This window comes from Dictyostelium discoideum (genome assembly GCF_000004695.1).
Source record: "Dictyostelium discoideum AX4 chromosome 4 chromosome, whole genome shotgun sequence".
NCBI lineage: Eukaryota > Evosea > Eumycetozoa > Dictyosteliales > Dictyosteliaceae > Dictyostelium > Dictyostelium discoideum.
The window spans coordinates 5,307,449-5,328,006 of NC_007090.3; the positions used below are offsets into that span (position 1 = coordinate 5,307,449).

Consider the following 20,558-nt stretch of genomic DNA (forward strand, 5'->3'; position numbering starts at 1 on the left):
TTAAATTTATTTTATAATTTAATAATTAAATAAAGATAATTAAAATTATTAATTAAATTAAAATTTTTTTTTATTTTTTTTTATTTTATTATTTTTTTTTTTTTTTACATTAAAAACATTACATTGAAAAAACATTTTTTAGGGTAAAGGGGTAGTTAGAATATAGTAACAATTATTTTATTTAATTGTTTTTTTTAAAAATAAAGTAGTTTTATTTTATTTTGGCTACAATTTGTTAAGGTAAGACCGTCCCAATTAATTTTGAAAATGCTGTATTTTTATCTCTTGATAATAACCAAGAGTTATAATAACGCTCAATACCATCAGTTAAACTTGGTTGTAATGGATAGTAACCAATTAATGAAATTGCTTTAGAGGATGAAACATTTTGATTATAGGTTAAAAATTCAGTGAAAAAACTATTCTCTAATTTTGAAAGATATTCAATTGGTTTATTACTGAGATTACCACTAAAAGAGGCGATGCAAGTTACAACATCTTTAATTTTTTCATTATATGAATTTGCAATTAGAGTTTGACCTTTTAATTGTAAAGCATTTTTAATAACCAATTGATAAAAATTTACAAGATCAAATATATGAATAAAACCTTTAACACAATTTTCATCACCATAGATTTTAATAGAATCTTTTGATTTAGTTGCAGCTTCAAAATAATAACTTGCAACAGATTGATCCTTTCCATATAAAAAAGTTGGTTGAATAATAATTGCACCAAGAATTTCTTTATAGGTTTTCTCAATTTTAATTCTCCAATCAATAAATTTATGAGAAAAGTATGGAGTTGATTCATCATTTGTACCATTATTATTATTATTATTTTTAATATCACCATAAACAACCACACCTGAAGTATAAATAAAGATTGTATTTGGTTTTTCATTATAAACTTTTAATAATGCCTCTTGAATTATAAATGGTGTTCTATGATCAGTTAAATCAGCAATTGCTTCAACAATGATATCTACTTTTAATGCTATTGGTAACCATTTTTCAATTTCTCTAACATCTGCTACAATTGGAATAATTTCATTTCTTATTAATTGATCTGCACTTTCTTGTCTCCTTGTTAAACCATAAACTTTAAAACCATTTCTAACCAATACTAATGAAAGTTCACTTCCAATAAATCCACTTGATCCTAATATTAAAACATTTTTCATTTAAAATATAAAATATTAATAATATTAAAAATATATTATTATTTATTATTATTATTATTATAATTTATTATTATTATTATTATTATTTATTATTATTAATATTATAATTATTATTTATTATTTTTATTTTTTATTTTTTATTTTTATTTTTTATAATTATTATTATTATTATTATTTATTATTATTAAAAAATAAAATTTAAAATTAAATTTTTTAATTAATTCAAAAATAATAACAATAATTTTAAATTAATCATTTAAAAAAATATTTGTAAAAAAAAAATACAAATTGAAAAAAAAGTAAGTTAACAATTTTTTTAAATAGATCCACACACAAAAAATGCGATTTATTAAAAAAAAATACACACAATAAAAAAAAAAAAATTATAATAACAAGAAAACATGAGCGGTTTTTTTCATGTAAAACAGGTGGGTGTAGTTAGATATTTTCAAGATTATTATTTTTTATTTTTTAATTTTATTTTTAATTTATTTTTATTTATTTTTTATTTTTTTTTTTATAATTTTATTAAAATCTTTTTATTTTTTATAAAAAAATTCAATACATGTAGATAATTATTATGAAATCAAAAGCAACTACATATCGCCACCAAAATAATACCACCAACATCAACCGCAACAAACAAAACTAAAAATTAATAACAATACCACCAACACACCAACACACCAACTTCAACAGCAACAAACAAAACCAACTAATAACTACACTACCAAACAACAGCAACAACAACCAGAAGAAAAATAGCAAAAGCAGGTGCAATTGGAGAATAGTTTCTAATGAATATTCAGTATTAATAAAAGAGGGTGAAATGAAATTATTATTATATTTAGAATTTAACCATCTAATTATTAATAAATAATTAGAAAGTAGTTTAAACAATAAAAGTATATCAATATTTTTTTTTTATTTCTAATCTTTTTTTTTTTTTTTATTTCTAATCTTTTTTTTTATTTCTAATCTTTTTTTTTTTTTTTTTTTTTTTTTTTTTTTTTTATTACCTCCATTTATTATTTATCTTTTTTTAATTTGAACAACTGTATTTTTGCATTGTGTTGTTAAACCTGGAATACCATTATCATCAAATGGAATTGAAGGGTTTGGATTTATAAATTCATATCTATTCAAAACAGAAGCAATAATTGTAAAGATTTCATTATATGCTAGTGATTTACCAATACAATCTCTAATTCCTGTACCAAAACTAATTAATGTTTGAGAGTTTTCATCTCCATTCCATCTTTCTGGTATGAATTCATCTGGTTGGCTATAGAATGTATCAGATCTTTGAGTTGCATAAATATTTTGAAAAATCATTGTACCTTTTGCAATTGTGTACCCTTCAATCACAGTTTCTTGGGTGGTTTCATGTGGTGCACCAAATGGAGCTGCAGGATGTTTTCTATAGTTTTCTTTTAATGCTAATGATAGGTATGGTATTAATGAACGATATTTTGAATATTTTAATATTACCATACTCTCATTCATATAATCATCTGCTTGTTGATTTTGTTCAAATGAAACAACTATATCATTGTAAACTTTTGTTTGAATTGTTGGATTATTCATCATTTCAATTAAAAAGAATAATGCAGTACTAGATGTTGAGTCTGAACCTGCTGTAATAATGGTATTACAATTTGAAATGACCGCATCCCATGGAATATTACCTTTATCATGTTCAATCATTAATTTTGATAACATACATTCATCATCTTCTTTATATTTATGACTTTTAACAAGAGTTTCAATTTGTACTACCAATGCTTGATATGATGTATATAGTTTTGATCTTTTTGAATGTGGTATTGGTAAGAAATCCGATAAAACTATCTCACCAGATGCAATTAATAAATCTCTTATACCAACCATTAGATCACTAGTTTCTTCAAAATCTTGATATGGAAAATCAATACCAAATAAGAATCTTGAAATTATATTAATTGAAAACATTGAAAAATAATTATTCAATAAAAATGGTTTACCATCTTCTGAATGTTTATCTAATACCTTCATTAATTTAACAATTTCATTTTGAATATGTGATTCTTGTTTTTTAATTCTTGTTACTGTCAATTCAGATAGAAATATTCTTTTTAATGCTGATTGATTTTTACCATTTTCTTGAGTAATATCACTACATTTATTTAATTTATATCTACTTTCAAAGGTATAATGTGGTGCAAATGCTTCTGAATTATCAATAAATGCTTTTTTAATAATTGGAAATCCAGTTAAAACAACTGCACTTTTATTACCCATATTCACACTATAAATCGGACCATATATTTTAAACCATTTTTGAAATGTTGTATGTATACCATTCTTATTATCCAATGATAATATATTACCAAATATTGGTAGGCCAATTGGTCCTGGTATTTTTGAATTTATTTTTGATGGTGAATATTTATAATTCTTTTTTTTTATTAATTTTTTATTAATTATTTAAAAAAAAAAAAAATTAATATTAATATTAGTTTTTAGAAATTATTTTTACCCTAAAAAATTATTTATTATACATACTCTTTTAAATATTAAATATATTATAATTGCTAAAATAACAGATAAAACTAATAAATTCATTTTTAATTTTTGTTCATTTAATATTAAAAAAAACTATTTTAAAAAAGTTAAAAAAATAAAAAATTAATTCAATTTTCATTTTTTAATAATTTTTATTTCTAAAATAATTAATATAAACTAATATTTAGTAGAATATATAAAAATGAATAAAATATTAATTATTAGTTTTTTTTTTTCCAATTGGATTTTGTATCTATTAAAAAATAAAAATGCGTCACCAAAACACAATTAAAAAATATTAATTTTTTTATTAAATTGGTAAAAAAAACACTTCCCATGATAATCTTAATTGAAAATTTAAAAAAAATAAAAAAATTAAATAAATTAATTTTAATTAATAAATAAAAAATAAAAAAATAAAAAATAAACATATAGATAAATAAATAAAAAAATGTCTCATTCCAATAGTGGTTTCTGCAAATAAAAAAAAAAAAAAAAAATAAATAATTCTTAAATTTAAAAAAATACCAAATAGTGGGGGAATTGAGAATGAATAAAAAACATTTATTTAAGTGTGTTAATATTGGAAAAATTATTTATTACTACGGATTGAAAATCAATATTAATTATATCAATTATTTATTTATTTTATTTTATTTATTTATTTTTGCGAATAAAACTGAATTTCTCCTTTTAAAAGTTATTAGTTTAAGAAGTTTCCATAAACTTTTTTAAATAATTCTTGTAATGCTGGAGTACTATTTGCAACTCTTATAATTTCACTTGGATCTAAATATTCTTTAATTGAAAATATTTTACCAGATTCATTTACTGATAAAACTAAGGCAATTTCAGCTGTGTACTCATTAACCATCCCATAACCCATATGTAGTGTTTTAATAACCAATAATATAATACGTCTTTCATTATCAATAATTTTTTCAGTTTCTGTCATTGAGTACTTATCAAGACCACTATTAAGGAAATGCATACCATTTAATCTAAATTGAATTGGCTTCCAACCTGAAAATGGGAAAATACTTTCATCACCTGTAATCCACCATAGATCAGTCTCTGTATTATTAAATATCTTTGAATTTATTTCTTTATCTACATAATTTTTTTTATTAAAAAATTGAATAAATGAATTGGCCACTTCATTTAGGTTTAAATTATTATTATTTTTATCCATTTTTTATATATATATATTTTATTAATTTTTTTTTTTTTTTTTTATACAAACAAAAATAAAAATACAATACAAATTTAATTTTTTTTTTTTTATATCTAAAAATTCAAAAAAACAAAACAAAACAACATGAATACATTATGAATAACAAATAATTTATAATAATTAATATGTGTAAAAAGACAAAAATTTATGAACTTTTTTATTATTACAAATTTATAATATTAATATATTTATAGAAATATATTATTTACATACGTTAAATTAAATAATAGATATTACAAAAACAATTAGACTAAAAGTATTATATTTTATTAATTTTTTATGTATTTTTTTTTTATTTTAAATAATAAAAGTTGTGTGGTGAATTTTAATTTTTTAGTTATTGGTTTTTTTATTAATCACTTTATAATTTATGAATATGAATTTTTAAGTTTGTTTATAAATTAAATATGATATAGTTATTAAATACAACAACAAAATTAAATATGATATAGTTATTAAATACAACAGTAAAAATTTAGTAATTTAAAACATTTCATTGAATCCTATTGTAGTAATAAAGTTATATATTTCATAAAGCCGGCTTTGGCGCAATGGTAGCGCGATTGACTGTAGTAACGAAAGTGATCAATCGGTTGCTAGTTCGAATCTGGCAAGCCGGACTTTTTTAAAACAAAAATAATATAGTCACAGGTTCAATTCTCGATAAAAAATAACGATAATTCATATATGAACCTATTAATTCCTTTAATAAACATTGATTAATATATAAAAAATTTAATTATTTTAAAAAAAATTTATTTGTTATTTAAATTGTTTTTTTAATCTCTTGATGTTGGGGCAAAAGAATCTGGGAAAAAGTTTTTGAATATTCCTTGCAAAGATGGAGTACTTTGGGCCATTTTTAAATATGCACTTGGGTCAAAATATTCTTTAATTGCACAAATTTTACCATCTTCATTAACAGATATGATGAATGCATATTCATTAGAATATTCCTTTGTCATTCCGAATCCCATTGATACAGTTTTACCAACAACTAACATAATTCTTCTTTCATGGTCAATAATTTGATCAATAAGAGTCATTGAATATTTGTCATAACCATTTTGAAGAGTTTGGAATCCATCTAATCTTTTTTGAATAGAATCAGAACCAGCAAATGGGTAAACATTTTTATCACCAGATACCCACCATTGATCTGTTTCTGTGTTATTAAATAGTTTAGATTTATTTTCATAATCTTTATTGTTAAAAAATTGAATAAATGCATTGGGAATTTCACATAGTGTTAGTTTTTTATTATTCTCCATTTTTTTTTATTTTAATTATTTCAATTTAGTTTCAATGAAAAAAAAAATAAAAAATTATAAACAATAAAAAAACTAGGTTATGCAAAAACAAATAAATTTAATTTAATTAATAATATTTAATAAAAAATATTATTTTCTTATTATAAAAAATTATTAAAAAATAATATTTATAAAAATTTAAAATAAGTTTTTTTTATAATTAAAGATTTAAAAAATAAATCTCTAATTAGGGGAATATTTATCTATTATTCAAAAAAAAAAAATTATTAATGTTTACTAATTAATTATAATATGCAATTTTAAAAAATTTGATTGTTGCACCTAATTGTTTCATTATTTTTTCAGATCTATTAGGAAAAAGTTTATGGATTATTATAATTAAAAAAATAAATTATTATTTTATTTTTTCAAAAATTTGAATTTTTATTGATATTTTTGGTAAAATAAATGATAGTGTTTGTTCATATAATAAAATGGAATATCAACATTTAAATTAAAAAAAAAAAAAAAAAAAAAAAAAAAAAAAAAATTTTAGAGTTTATTTCCTAATACTTTTTTTTTTCCCACCGTCATAAATACCAATATAAAATAGTAGAATTTTATTATTTTTTTTAGACATTATTTTAAAATATGATTTATTTTGTAAATATTAAACTTTGTGATACAATTCTGTTAATTTTTTATTACTTAAAGAATACTTTAAAATTTCACTTGGATCAAAATATTCTTTAATTAAACAAATTTTTCCATCATTATTTACTGTTAAAAAGAAAGCATATTCATTTATGTAGATATTGTCTCCATAACCAACTGCACTTGTTCTTGCTTCCATAATTATTAAATTTTTTTCAATATTAAATGTTTTGTTTGATTCTGTAAATGAAAATTGATCATAACCATGAATTAATGGGATCATGTCGTTTAATCTTTTTTGAATTGGTTTCCAACCTGAAAATGGGTACATATTTTCATCTCCAGACATCCACCATTGGTCTGATTCTGGGTTATTAAAAATTTGGGATATTAATTCTAAATTGTTAAATTCTCTATTATTAAAAAATTGAACAAATGAATCTGCAACTCTATTAAGTCTCAAAATGTTGTTTTCTTTACTTTCCATTTTATTTAAAAGTTTTTTATAAATTAATAAATTTCAATTGTTTTTATGCTTGTCTTTAATAAAAAAAAAAAAAAAAAAATTTCTGGTTAATTATGTTTAAAAATTTCTGTTTAATTATGTTTAAAAATATTTAAAGTTAATAAATTTCCATTAAAACAATTATTTTTAAAACAAAAATATACTACTAATTATTAATACTTTAAACTTCTATGGGGAGTTAATTTTTTTAAAAATTATTAATTATTACTTGTTTAAATATTAAATGATAACAGATGGAATGGTTTTTAATTTTTAAAATGTACAAAATAATTAAAAACCAAAATAAGTAAATTTAATTTTCTGAATCTATTGGTAATATAAAGTTTTTTAAAAAATAAGTAATTATTAAACAAACGTTTCAAATATTTTTAAATTTTTAAATTTATATATTTATTTATTTATCATTTATTATAATAATTATTTAGTGAGTTTATAAGCATTTCATTTGTAATTATATTTTCAATTGAATCAGATTTAGAACAATGATTTGATTCCGAAATTGATTTATTTGATAATAATAAAAGTTGTGAGAAAGAATTTTGATATCTTGTATATTCAATTTGAATTGGTAATAGCTTAATACAAGATTGGAAATTTGAAGATTGAATTAATGAAAACCATTCAATATATTCAACTTTTTCACAATTGAATTGTGATCCTAATATATTATTAATATTCTCAATTTGTAATGGTTTTTCAACTCCAATATTGATAATATTAAAGCAACGATGTTGTTCTTGTATGTAGCTTTCAATATTAATTAGACAATTTGAAATTGTTGTTGATAATGATGAAATTGGGGATGTTAAAAATGAGAATTCTATATTTGGATATGACTTGATTTCAATACATGATTGTAGATATAATTGAACATAATCATTTGGATTTGAGAAAATTGAAGGGGTTCTTAATATAATTGTATTCAAATTGAATTTATCAGAAGCTTGTTTTAATAAATGTTCAGAGACTGCTTTAATTTGTAATGAACCATTTGAAAGTTGAGAAATTTTATCAACTGGTATTAAGGTTTCAAAATCTACAGTACTACTACTATTATTTCTACCTAAATTAACATATAATGAAGATATCATTAAAATTTCTTTTATACCATTAGTGATTGAAAATTTAATAATTTCCTTTACAGTTTCGATTTTATATGATTCATTTATATAGGTTGAATTTGTTGATTCTACTGCATCACTATCTTGATTAATAATTATTGAATTTACATTATTTGAAAGTATATTCAATTCATCAATTGGTAAACCAAAGTTATTCTTTGATGAATCACCAAAATAAACATGAATCTTTGAAATTTCAAATTCACTTAATTGTTCATAAAGTTTATATTGTTTAAAACTATTTAAAATTTCATCATTTGAATTAATAGAATTAATTCTATCTTTTAATATATAATAAATATTTGAACAATTTGAATCTTTAACTAAATTAAATAATAAATGAGTTCTTAAAATTCCAATTGAGCCAATTAATAAAATATTTTTGTTATTATTATCTAATTTTTGATGATGATTTTCATTGTTATTATTATTATTAATATCTAATTTAATTTGATTCTCCCAAAATAGAATATCACTGTTGTAGGGAATTTTCCATAAAATTTCACTACAGTAGCGTAGTGAATTTTATTATTTAATTTCACTACAGTAGCGTAGTGAAAAAAAAAAATCACTGACCTTAAATTTTTTTTTTTTTCAAAAAACAAATAAAGTTTATTAAATTGAAATTTTATTTTTTGTTTTAATTATTATTTTATTTATTTTTATTATAATTATTGTTAATTTTTTTTTTTTTTTTTTTTTTTTTTTTTTTCAATTTTTTTTTTTTAAATTTTTTTCAATTTTTATTTGTTTATTAAATTGTAATTTTATTTTTTGTTTTAATTATTATTTTATTTATTATTATTGTTAATTTTTTTTTTTTTTCAATTTTTTTTTTTTTAATTTATTTTTATTAATTTATTTTTATTAACTCCCTGAGTTGTTCAATTGCTTGATTTACCATATCACTGTAAACACTGCACACAATTGAATTTTTTCTAGCTTTGTTACCTCTGGTGCATTTGATGTTTTTGCATTTTCCTTTGTATACAAAAAAGTCCAAATATAATTCGTTTTCTATTACAGTTTTTACACAATGTTGGTGAAATTGTTTTGATTTTAAGTGGAATGTTGGTAACATCATATTTGGATTTTTAACGATTAAAGCATCACCACTATTGACATATAGTACTTTGGGGGCTTTTTGGAGGAATTTAGTCAAATTTTCCTCTGAATCTAACTAATCTTCATTGCCATATTCAATGGATAAATTTTTTAAGAGTTGTATCGAATATATTAATTAAGCGATCATTCTTTTTTTTTGAAATTTTTTTTTAATCAGATTTAGCAATTTTTTTTTTTTATCAAGTTTTTTCAATTTTTAATAAGTAATATTTTTTTTTATTTTTAATTATTTGTGTTAACAAATGTAATTTTTTTTTATTGATTTCAACACTTTGTTTTTATTTAATAATTTCCCCATACCCCCTTCTATTAATGCAACCAAATCAAGTTCTAATTTTTGTGTCCTTGTTGACTTTGTTTTTGCAACTTTTTTTGAAGGTATCACATTAACGATTTTTCCTATTGATGGTGATTTGGAAGGTGATTTAAATGGTGATTTAAATGGTGAATTGGAAGGTGATTTAAATGGTGAATTGGAAGGTGAAATGGATGGTGATTTGGAAGGTAATTTAAATGGTGATTTGGAAGGTGATTTAAATGGTGATTTAAATGGTGAATTGGAAGGTGAAATGGATGTTGATTTGAGAGGTGATTTGGATGTTGATTTGAGAGGTGATTTGGATGGTTTAGAATGTGATTTTAAAGGAGGTTTATTAACAATTGGTATCTTATGAGGACGGCCTCTGAGACGTTTAACAGTTGTTACTATACCACTACCAGATTGTGGTATAGTATATGATGGTATTATTTGCACTTGAGGTATTGGTGGTACTATTTCTTTTAAATTCATATCCTTTCTCAAACAATTCATTAAATTTGGCGCTGTTGGATTATTATTTAAAAATGGGAGTATTTCTTCTTGTTCCATTTCATTATTGAGTTTGTGTTGAAATGGATTATCGTTAATGATAGGTGGAATATTTGATGGATTGTTAAGAGCATCTTCCAAAACCCTAAATGGATCATTTTGTGTTACCAATTGATGCAAGTTGAAATTGGATAAATCCTTACCAAGATTTTTAATAAACTGAACCAGAAATTCAATAACTTTCCCATCATTATTTAAATAAAGACCAGAAGTAAAAGAATCAATATCTTTTTGTATGTTTGGCGATGTTCTAAAAATATCAACTGTTGATTGTTTATAAAGAACCAACTTGTTACCTCCTACAAAACCAGAGTATAAACCTTTTTTTTGAAGGCTATTGATTCCATCTTCCAAAAATTCAAGTTTATAAAGTTGTTTAGTGTCTTCCTGTATTACCTTATGAATTTTACACAAAATCAATATTTTCTATTAGAATTAAATATAAAATTTGTTAATTATTACTGTTTCATATATTATTAATCTTTATGTTTTAATTACTTACATTATTTTTTTTAATTTCTAGAAAGAGTACAGTATCACCAACTTTCAATCCCTTTGGTGGTTTTGAATTCCATTGATTTTGGTAACTTGTGAGATTTTCAAGAATAATAGCTGTTATTTCTTCTTTTGAAACATCTGAAACACCAATTGATTGAGAGTCTTGTTCTGATTGCACATTAATAAACAAAGGTACAATACCAACAGCTTGAGATGGTGTCATTTTAATTGTTCTTGTTTTTGTATTATTGTAATCATACAAAGCTTGTTTTAATAGTTCAGAAAGAGACCTAGAAGTACCATCAAGAAAACTAAAATTTATTTATAAATGATTAATTAATAAACATATCGATAATTTATATTGTTCAAAATATCATACTCTTGTTGTTTTAATTTTGAGATCCTCTCCTTGATAGTTCGATTCAATCTTTCTACCATACCTTGAGTTGTTGGTGTACGAGGAGCTCCATGTGCTGACTTGGAGCCTGGAAAAAGTTTTAGGAATTCTTTTTGGACTTTGTTTTTAAATTCACGTCCATTATCGCAGTGCCATACTTTCACAGAGTTTTAATATAAAAGTTACAAAACATCATATAAAAAATGATTGATACCAAACCTTTTATTCTATTTCGTTGGCAAATGTCACACGTATCTACTGCATCAGATACAAAAGAATACAATCCCATATTATAATATTTAGTCTTGTAGTTCCCATAGGTTGCATCTCTTCCTATATGACCTTTATGCATTTCTTCCCAGAGTGATACCATTCTATAATCATTAATTACTTCTAAACACACTTCTTTTGATATATTTCTATCTCCGCCACAATTCATGACTTTTTTTTCAATTCTAAATAATTTTTCTTTTCTGTTTCTGTTTTTTATTGGTCAGAATTTAAAAAATGATTGTGTTATGGTAAGGAAAAATATTTACTCATCATGTAAAAATTTATAATTTTTATGTTTAGTATTTTCAAAATTATTATCTTCAATAAATTTTAAATAATTTATCTTGTTTCATTTTGGGAAAATGAAAATAAAAAAAAAAAAAAAAAAAAAAAAAGTTTTGTTGGGGAAAAAAAAAAAAAATTTTGGCGCAAAAAAAAAAAAAAAAAATAAAATAAAAAAAAAAAAAAATAAAATAAAAAAAAAAAAATAAAAAAACTTAAATAGAACTAATAATCAAATAAAAGATAATAATTTAATAAACTTTATTTGTTTTTTGAAAAAAAAAAAAATTTAGGGTCAGTGATTTTTTTTTTTCACTACGCTACTGTAGTGAAATTAAATAATAAAATTCACTACGCTACTGTAGTGAAATTTTATTGAAAATTCCCTACAACAATCACCACCTGCAATATATTTATATTCAGTTTTATCATTTGGATCATTTTTTGTTGTTGTTGTTGTTTTTGCTGTTATTGGTAATAATTTTTCATCCATTTCTTTTTTCTTTTTATCTAATGAATCATTTATAATTTGATAAACCATACCAATTGAATTTGATTGAATTTGTTGAATTGTAATAAGATGTGGAGACCATTCTTTATCGACCCAATTCTTTAATTGTACTGTAATTAATGAATCAGCACCATAGTTTATCATTTTAATATTTGTATTAATTTTTGATGGATCAATTGAAAGAAGTTCAGAAACTTTGTTTAAAAATTTATTTTTTACATTTGTTGATGATGATGATTGATTGGTATCATTTTCCATTGATATTGAATTATCAACATTAATTGGATTTAAAATGAAATCAAATTTTTGATGAAGTTTTTGTTTAAAACTTTTGAATAATGGCCAATTGAAATTATTAACAAATGCATTGGTTGGCATATTTGGATTTTGAATTTGTAAATCTAAAGTACCCAATAATTGATTTGGTGATATTAATTCAACACCTTGACCACCTAGTACTGCTTCAACAAGTTTATGTCTTGAAAGATAACCTCTATCACTTACACCACCAATGTTAATTGTAAATGATGGTAATCCAATTGATTTACGATATTGTGATAACGAATCCACTACACAACATGCTGAAACATAACTACATTGATCAAATGAACCTAATACTGAAACTACTGATGATGCTAAAATGAAATTAATAATTTTCCAATCTCTTTTAATTGATAAATTATGTAAATTAACTGCACCAAACGTTTTTGCACTATGCGAAACATTTAAACTATTCATATCAATATCTTTAAGTTTTTTATTAATTTGTAAAGCTGCAAAATGAAATATTGAATCAATATTTGTAATTGTTGGATTATCTTTTAAAACTTGATCAATTGTTTTATTAATTAAATTCCAATTACTAATATCACATTTTTTGAAATGATATTTAATTTTATTGTTATTATTATTATTATTATTGTTGTTGTTATAATTCATTAAAAATTCTAATTCCCATTTTAATGATGATTTTGAAAGAATAATTATATTTTCAACAGTTGAATTATATTTTGTTATCCATTTTAAAACTTCTAAAATTAAACCAGTTTGACCTGTAACCAATACATTTTTACCAAGATTTTTAATTTTATAATCTGATTTTAATATTGAATAATCAATCATTGATTCTTTTTCAATTAATTTATCTATGATATCAGTATCATGTGAAATTACAATTTTACCAACATGTTTTCTTTCTTTAATTGATTCAATTGATTTTTTAATATTTGAATTTGAAAATTCTGTAATTGGTATTAAAGCATTTAAAGTTTCATTTTCAATTGATTTTGAAATTGACTGTAATAATTTCTTAATTGTTGATTTTCCAACTTTTAAAATTTCAATACTATTATAACCAATATTATATCTATATCTACTATTATCAATAAATTCATTTGGATTTAAATGAGTAGTTGTTAAATCTACAATTCTACCTTTTGGATTTAAACATTTAAAATTTGTATCCATAAATTCACTTGATAAAGTATTAATAATTAAATCAACACCATGAGTTTCATAACCTAATTCAATTAATTTGTTTTTAATTTGTTTTTGATAATTTGTGTCTCTTGTTGAATAAATTCCAGTAATTAAATCACCATAGGTATTAATTAGATATTGTTTCTTTTCTTCTGATCCAACTGTAACAAATATTGGTGATGAATGATTATTTGATTTTAATATTTCCAATCCTGATAATCCAACACCACCAGATCCTGAATGAATTAATACTGATTCTTCATCTCTTAAATTACCAACATCATATAAACAATAAAGTGATGTTGAATAAACTGCTGGAATTGAAGCTGCTTGAACATGTGTAATCTTTGATGGTTTATGACATGCTAATAATGAATCAATAATAATATGAGATGATGATGTTTCATATGCAATACCATAAACTTGATCACCAACTTTAAATTCTTTAGATGATTTAATTCCAACACGACTTACTACACCAGAAAAATCAAAACCAATACCAGCTTCATTTACTTTTATCATTTCATTATATTTCAAATAATCTTTATAATTTATACCAGTTGCTTTAACTTTTACTTCAATTTCATATGGTTCTAAATCAATTTGTTTTGAATTTAATTGATATTCAAAATGTTCATCTAATTTTGAAACTAATTGATCTTGTTGTTTTGATAAATCATGATATGATTCAGATTTATAAGAATTCTTTAAATTTTTTAATTCTTTTTTATACATTTCAAAATAAACAGTACCACTATTTTTTATATAAAATTCTCTTTGAATATTATTTTTTGGATTAATTAAATAATCAATGGTTTTGAATAAATCCAAATCATTTGTTAATGAATCTTTATCAAAATCCAATGTAAATAATTGTAAAGTTGGAATTTCATCAAAGTATCTTGCTGCACCTAAAACTGATGATGATAAATAATTACTTGATTGTGAATCACATGTAATTAAAACATGAGTACATTTTGATTTTAATTCATATAATTTTTGATTAATTTGAACATATTCAAATGTTACTGATTTAAAGTTTTCCAATGTTAATTGTTCAATTGATTTAATAAAATAAATGATTGAATTATTTGTAATTGTTGTTGATAATTTGTAAAATTCTTCAATTGTTGATACTTTTATTATTTTACAATTATTATAATGATTTTCAAATTTATTAATTAATTGTTGTTGTTGGAGTTGTTCATCTTGATAACAATATAAAATTACTTGATCAAATGTGTTTATTGTTTTTGGTTGTAATTTTAATGATGGTTTTTGAGCTTGAATAATAATTGATTTAATATCACTATCAGATATACTTGAAGATTTAATCATTATATCAGAATTGAAATTACAATTAACCAATAAGTTTTTCAATGATTCTTTATTATTTTCATTATTTAATAGTTGTTGTTGTTGTTGTTGTTGTTGTTGTTGTTGTTGTTGTTGTTGTTGTTGTTGTTGTTGTTGTTCATTTATTATTAAATAACCATTTGGTGTTAAAATTTGATAAATTTGATTTAATGAATATTCAATATCTTTTGTTAAATTTGAAATATTTGAAACAATAATTAAATCATAATATGATGGATTTAATTTTTGTTTTTCTAATAATGAATTATCAACATCTAAACCTAATGAACGATAAAGAATACTTAAATAACCCTTATCTACTTTTGATAATTCTAATTTAGCATCTTTTAAAATTGATGAATTATTATCACTCCATGTATATTCAATATCAATTTCATAATGTGGATTTTCTTCGAGTAATGAATTGATTTCATTCAATAATAAAGTTGATTTTGATAAATTATTACCACCAAATTCTAAAATTCTAAATTCCATCTTTCTATTAATTAATGGTTTAATAGTTTCTATAACAACATTTGGAATTAATAAACCATCATCTACTTGATTATTTTGATAAATTGATTTAAATTCTAATGGTGATTGAATTTGTGAATCTTTTGATTGAAGATATGGTGTATAAATAAAATCAGATGGAGTTTCAATTAATAATGGATCTTTAACTGGTGTTAATGATTTAACTACCAAGTTATCAACTTCAATGATAACAGTACCATCTTCTAACATAACAACGATAGATGAAGAGAGTAAATCATCAGATGGAGATGATTTTAAAGTTGAATAAATAAAGATACTTGAATGTTCATCTCTATTTTTTGGAATATTTGAAGCATAATATCTTAAACCTTCAACTTTATCTGTTACAATTTTACAATTCTTTTGAATGTATAGAATAACGGTACCATGGAAACAAGCATCAATGAGTGGACAATTGAAAAATGATTGTTCATCATGAAAGTTTTCAGGTAATTCTAAGGATATTTCAGTTAATGAACAATTATCACCAATATAACATTCAACTACTTTACTAAAAATACCATAAAAGTTTGCACCCAATTGAGTTTTCATTAGTGAATAAAATTCATCCCATGGAATTGATGATAAATTACATTTTGTTTGTTTAATATCTTGAATATCCAATTTTTGTTTTTCTTCATGATAATTATCATTACTATTTAAGTGGAAATTAGAATTTGAAGTATTTATCCATTGATTATTCATTTCATCTTTTAAATGAAATTGTGCTCTATATTCACTTTTACCAGTTTGATAAACATTTGTTTGTAAACATTGCCCAATACCATCGGTTAATACAAATGGTACCTTAAATTCAATTGAATTAATTGTTAAATCTTGATTTGGATATAATTTAAATATATTATCAATATAACCTGTTCCTGGGAAATAACATTTATCAGATACATTATGACCTTTTAAATATTTGAATGCATCTTTTCCAGTATCAATTATTGTTTGATATGATTTAATAAATGGATTTGAATCTTGCATTGAATTACCGAGAATTGAAATTGGTGGTCCAATTAAATTATTTTTATGTTCAATTGATTTATTTAACCAATAATGTTGATCATCCCATTGATATAATGGTAAATTAAAATTACTAATAGCCTCAATATTGCTATTTATATTATTAAATTGACATTTAAAATTAATATCATAAGCATCATCACAAAATAATTGTGAAATTGATTTTTGAAATTCTTCAACATCATTCTTTTTCTTGTGAAGTGTTGAATAAACTGATATTGATTCACCATTTCTAAAGTATTGTGATTGTTTTGGAATCATTTGTTTTAAATAAAATGATAATGTTGGATGTGGTGCAATTTCAATGAATACAATATTTGAACCGATTTGATTATCTTCAATATGTTTATATAAATTTGAAATTGTTTGAGTGAATGAAACTGGTTTTGAAATATTATCAAAGAAATATTCAGAATCAAAAATAGTTGATTCATTAAATAAATTTGATGTAACTGTTGAAAATGTTGGAATAACAGGTTGACTTGATTGAATATTTAAATTTAAAATATCATCTTTAATTATATTTTGACTACTTGTATGAAAACTTGATAAACTTCCTAACATTGCTGAGAATATTTCTTTTTCTTTTAATTCTTTTGAAATTTCATTTAAAATTTGTTCATTACCTGCGATTACAATTGATGATGGTGAATTATAACATGCAATTTCAATAGTTGGGTAACGTGACATATAGTTAGTTTTATATTCATCTGAACTAATGTTAATTGATAACATTTTACCTGACCCATTTGTTCTTATTTGTAATGTTGATCTATGATAAATTAAATAACATAATTGGTCAATATCAATCATACCTGAACAATAAGCAGTTGTTACTTCACCAAGACTATGACCCAACATAAATGATGCTTTTATACCCCAATGTTTATAAAGTTCATATAATGATACTTGAATAATTACAGTTGATGGTTGTGCCATTGTTTGTTCATGAACTGAACATTTATCACTATCTTGAATTGCTCTTAATTTCTCTAAAATTGAATATCCAAAATAATTTTTCATTTTATTATCTAGCATATCCATCGAATTTCTAAATACTTTTTCATTTTTATATAATTCTAATGCCATTGTATTATATTGTGATCCTTGACCACAAAATACAAATACAGTTATTGGATTATTATTTTTATTTGTAATTGTAATATTTGAAGAAGTACTACTTGAAGTTTGATATTTAACTTGATTTTCAACATTATTAAAATCATTCCAATCTTTTGCAACAATTACTGATCTTTGATAAAGTGATGTTGATTTATTATAAATTTGATTTTTAACAAATTCTTCAAAACTATATTGTGATTCATATTCTTTATTTTCAATAATTAATGATTGATATTTTTTTAATGATTCAACTGAATTTGCTGAAAATGGAATTAAATAATTATTTATTTTTATATTATTATGATTATGATTATGATTATGATTATTATTATGATTATTTATATTATTATTTATAGTATTATAATTAAATTGAGATAATACTAAACAACAATTTGAACCAGTTGCACCAAAATTATTAACAACCATTGAAGTATTTTTAAATTTATTAAATGGAATTGGTTCAGTTACAACTTTTAAATTCCATTCTTTAAATTTAATTGCTGGATTTGGTGTTTTAAAATGAATATTTGGTGCAAAACATTTGTTTTTATACATTAAACAACATTTGATTAATGAAGCAATACCAGAAGCAGCTTCACAATGACCAATATTTGATTTAAATGATCCAATTAATAATGGAGTATCAGTTGAACGAGTATCTTTAAAAACTTTTGAAATACCTTCAACTTCAATTGGATCACCAGTTGGTGTACCAGTGCCATGTGCTTCAACATAATCTATATCAGATGGTTTAACAGTTCCATTGGTTGATTGAATTGCATTTTTTAAATTTTCAGATTGTGAAATTGATGATGGTGAATAGAAATTTGATTTATCAGAATAACCAATACCATCAACATTTGCACTTGCACCATTTATTGTACAATAAATTCTATTACCATCTTTAATTGCATCTTTTAAATTCTTTAAAACCACAACACCAATACATTCACTTCTTACATAACCATCAGCTGATGCATCAAATGATTTACATCTACCATTTGATTTACTTAATATATTCAATGAAGAATATGCTTTAAAAAAGTAAGAGTCTAATAAAATTAAAAAATTTAATTAATAAATAAATATAAAGATAAAATTAAAAAAACTATTAAAAAAAAATACATACCAAGTAATATATTAACACCACCAACAATTGACATTTTTGATTTTTTATTTTTGATTGAATCATATCCTAATGCGATTGCATTTAAAGATGATGAACATGCAGTATCTAGAGTTATTGAATTACCATGAAGATCATAACAATAGGAGATTCTATTTGAAATCGCATGATTTAAACTTGAGAATACATTTGATTTTACTTCATTTTTATTGATATTATGATAGTCACTTTCGGTACAACCAATGAAAACCGAAGTATCTGTACCTTTGATTGAAATTGGATCAATTAATGAATCTTCTAATGCTTCCCATGTACATTTTAATAATAATCTTTGAATTGGGTCAATGGTTGGTGCTTCATTTGGATTAATACCAAAAAAGAGTGGATCAAATGATTTAACTTCATCCAATGGTAATAGTCCTGAATAATTATTTGCAATTTCATGATTTTTGAAAAAGTTATCATTGAATCTTTCTGATGTTTTCACTACACCATCGAAACCATTTATTAAATTATTCCATAATGTTTGAGGTGTATTGTTTCTTTCATTTTCAATACTTCCACTTGGTAATCTAAAGCCAACACCAACAATTGCAACTAAATTTTCTTCAACATGTTTATCATCAACTTGTAAAATTTCTGCTTTATTTATTTTATTTTGTTTCATTATTTTTTATAAATAAATTATTAATTAATTTTTATTTTAATTGAGTGAAGGCTTTTTAAATAATATAAAATAAAATAAAATAAAAAGAAAAGCTACTATTTAATTTTAAAACCAAATACTCTTTTATTTTTATTTTTTTTTTTATTTTTTTTTTTTATAATAATATAGTATAGTAATAATACAAACCTTGATCTTATCATAATTAATAATGATAACAAAAAAAAAAATTTTATAAAGATTGGAGATAATGGTTATTAATATTAATAGTTAAATAAAAAACACTATAAAAGGATCCTTTATTTTTTTAGATAATATGGTTGTGGGGTCGTAAAAAAAAAAAAAAAAAAATAAATTAATGAAAAATAAAAAAAAATAAAAATTAAGTATTTTTTCTATAACAATTTAATAATTTTTAAAAAAAAAAAAAAAAAAAAAAAAAAAAAAAAAAAAAAAAAAAAAAAAAAAAAAGAGGTGATTAATAGTTAAAATTACCTAAATTTAGATATCAATTACCTGTTAAATTATAAAATTCCTCGAACATCCATTATTTCATAAAAAAAAAAAAAAAAAAAAAAAAAAAAAAAAAAAAAAAAAAAAAAAAAATCTTTTCCTATAAATATCTCATTATTTTTTTTTTTGATTAATAAATTGATTATATTTTAGTAATGTTTAAAATTTTAAATATTTTTTTTAAAAAAAAAAAAAAAAAAAAACAAAAATTATTCATCTTTTATTTAACAAATTTAAACATTTTAAATATTTTTTTAAAAAAAAAA

At 21.7% G+C, this 20,558-nt stretch overlaps 7 protein-coding genes and 1 non-coding gene across 8 annotated transcripts; 1 reads left to right on the plus strand and 7 right to left on the minus strand.

The window, feature by feature from the left end:
• Positions 1-235: 235 nt before the first annotated feature.
• DDB_G0287085 (hypothetical protein) lies at positions 236-1,183 on the minus strand (the record flags this gene model as incomplete). The annotated part of the gene is made up of 1 exon (XM_632327.1): positions 236-1,183. The coding sequence occupies one exon, from the start codon at positions 1,181-1,183 to the stop codon at positions 236-238; it is 948 nt and encodes a 315-aa protein (XP_637419.1).
• A 1,032-nt stretch (positions 1,184-2,215) lies between these two features.
• Positions 2,216-3,787, minus strand: CYP513B1 (cytochrome P450 family protein; the record flags this gene model as incomplete). Its single annotated transcript, XM_632328.1, has 2 exons — positions 2,216-3,619; positions 3,728-3,787. 2 exons carry the CDS (start codon positions 3,785-3,787, stop codon positions 2,216-2,218), a joined length of 1,464 nt encoding a protein of 487 aa, XP_637420.1.
• A 643-nt stretch (positions 3,788-4,430) lies between these two features.
• On the minus strand, positions 4,431-4,919 carry DDB_G0287089 (hypothetical protein; the record flags this gene model as incomplete). Its single annotated transcript, XM_632329.1, has 1 exon — positions 4,431-4,919. One exon carries the CDS (start codon positions 4,917-4,919, stop codon positions 4,431-4,433), a length of 489 nt encoding a protein of 162 aa, XP_637421.1.
• A 579-nt stretch (positions 4,920-5,498) lies between these two features.
• On the plus strand, positions 5,499-5,581 carry tRNA-Tyr-GUA-8. Its single transcript has one exon. It is a non-coding gene; the product is annotated as a tRNA-Tyr (tRNA).
• A 159-nt stretch (positions 5,582-5,740) lies between these two features.
• Positions 5,741-6,232, minus strand: DDB_G0287091 (hypothetical protein; the record flags this gene model as incomplete). Its single annotated transcript, XM_632330.1, has 1 exon — positions 5,741-6,232. One exon carries the CDS (start codon positions 6,230-6,232, stop codon positions 5,741-5,743), a length of 492 nt encoding a protein of 163 aa, XP_637422.1.
• A 649-nt stretch (positions 6,233-6,881) lies between these two features.
• DDB_G0287093 (hypothetical protein) lies at positions 6,882-7,352 on the minus strand (the record flags this gene model as incomplete). The annotated part of the gene is made up of 1 exon (XM_632331.1): positions 6,882-7,352. One exon carries the CDS (start codon positions 7,350-7,352, stop codon positions 6,882-6,884), a length of 471 nt encoding a protein of 156 aa, XP_637423.1.
• A 440-nt stretch (positions 7,353-7,792) lies between these two features.
• DDB_G0287117 (hypothetical protein) lies at positions 7,793-11,839 on the minus strand (the record flags this gene model as incomplete). Its single annotated transcript, XM_632332.1, has 6 exons — positions 7,793-8,987; positions 9,385-9,682; positions 9,938-10,931; positions 11,008-11,314; positions 11,383-11,518; positions 11,620-11,839. The coding sequence occupies 6 exons, from the start codon at positions 11,837-11,839 to the stop codon at positions 7,793-7,795; spliced, it is 3,150 nt and encodes a 1,049-aa protein (XP_637424.1).
• A 450-nt stretch (positions 11,840-12,289) lies between these two features.
• pks24 (beta-ketoacyl synthase family protein) lies at positions 12,290-19,782 on the minus strand (the record flags this gene model as incomplete). The annotated part of the gene is made up of 2 exons (XM_632333.1): positions 12,290-19,041; positions 19,119-19,782. 2 exons carry the CDS (start codon positions 19,780-19,782, stop codon positions 12,290-12,292), a joined length of 7,416 nt encoding a protein of 2,471 aa, XP_637425.1.
• Between the last annotated feature and the right edge of the window lie 776 nt (positions 19,783-20,558).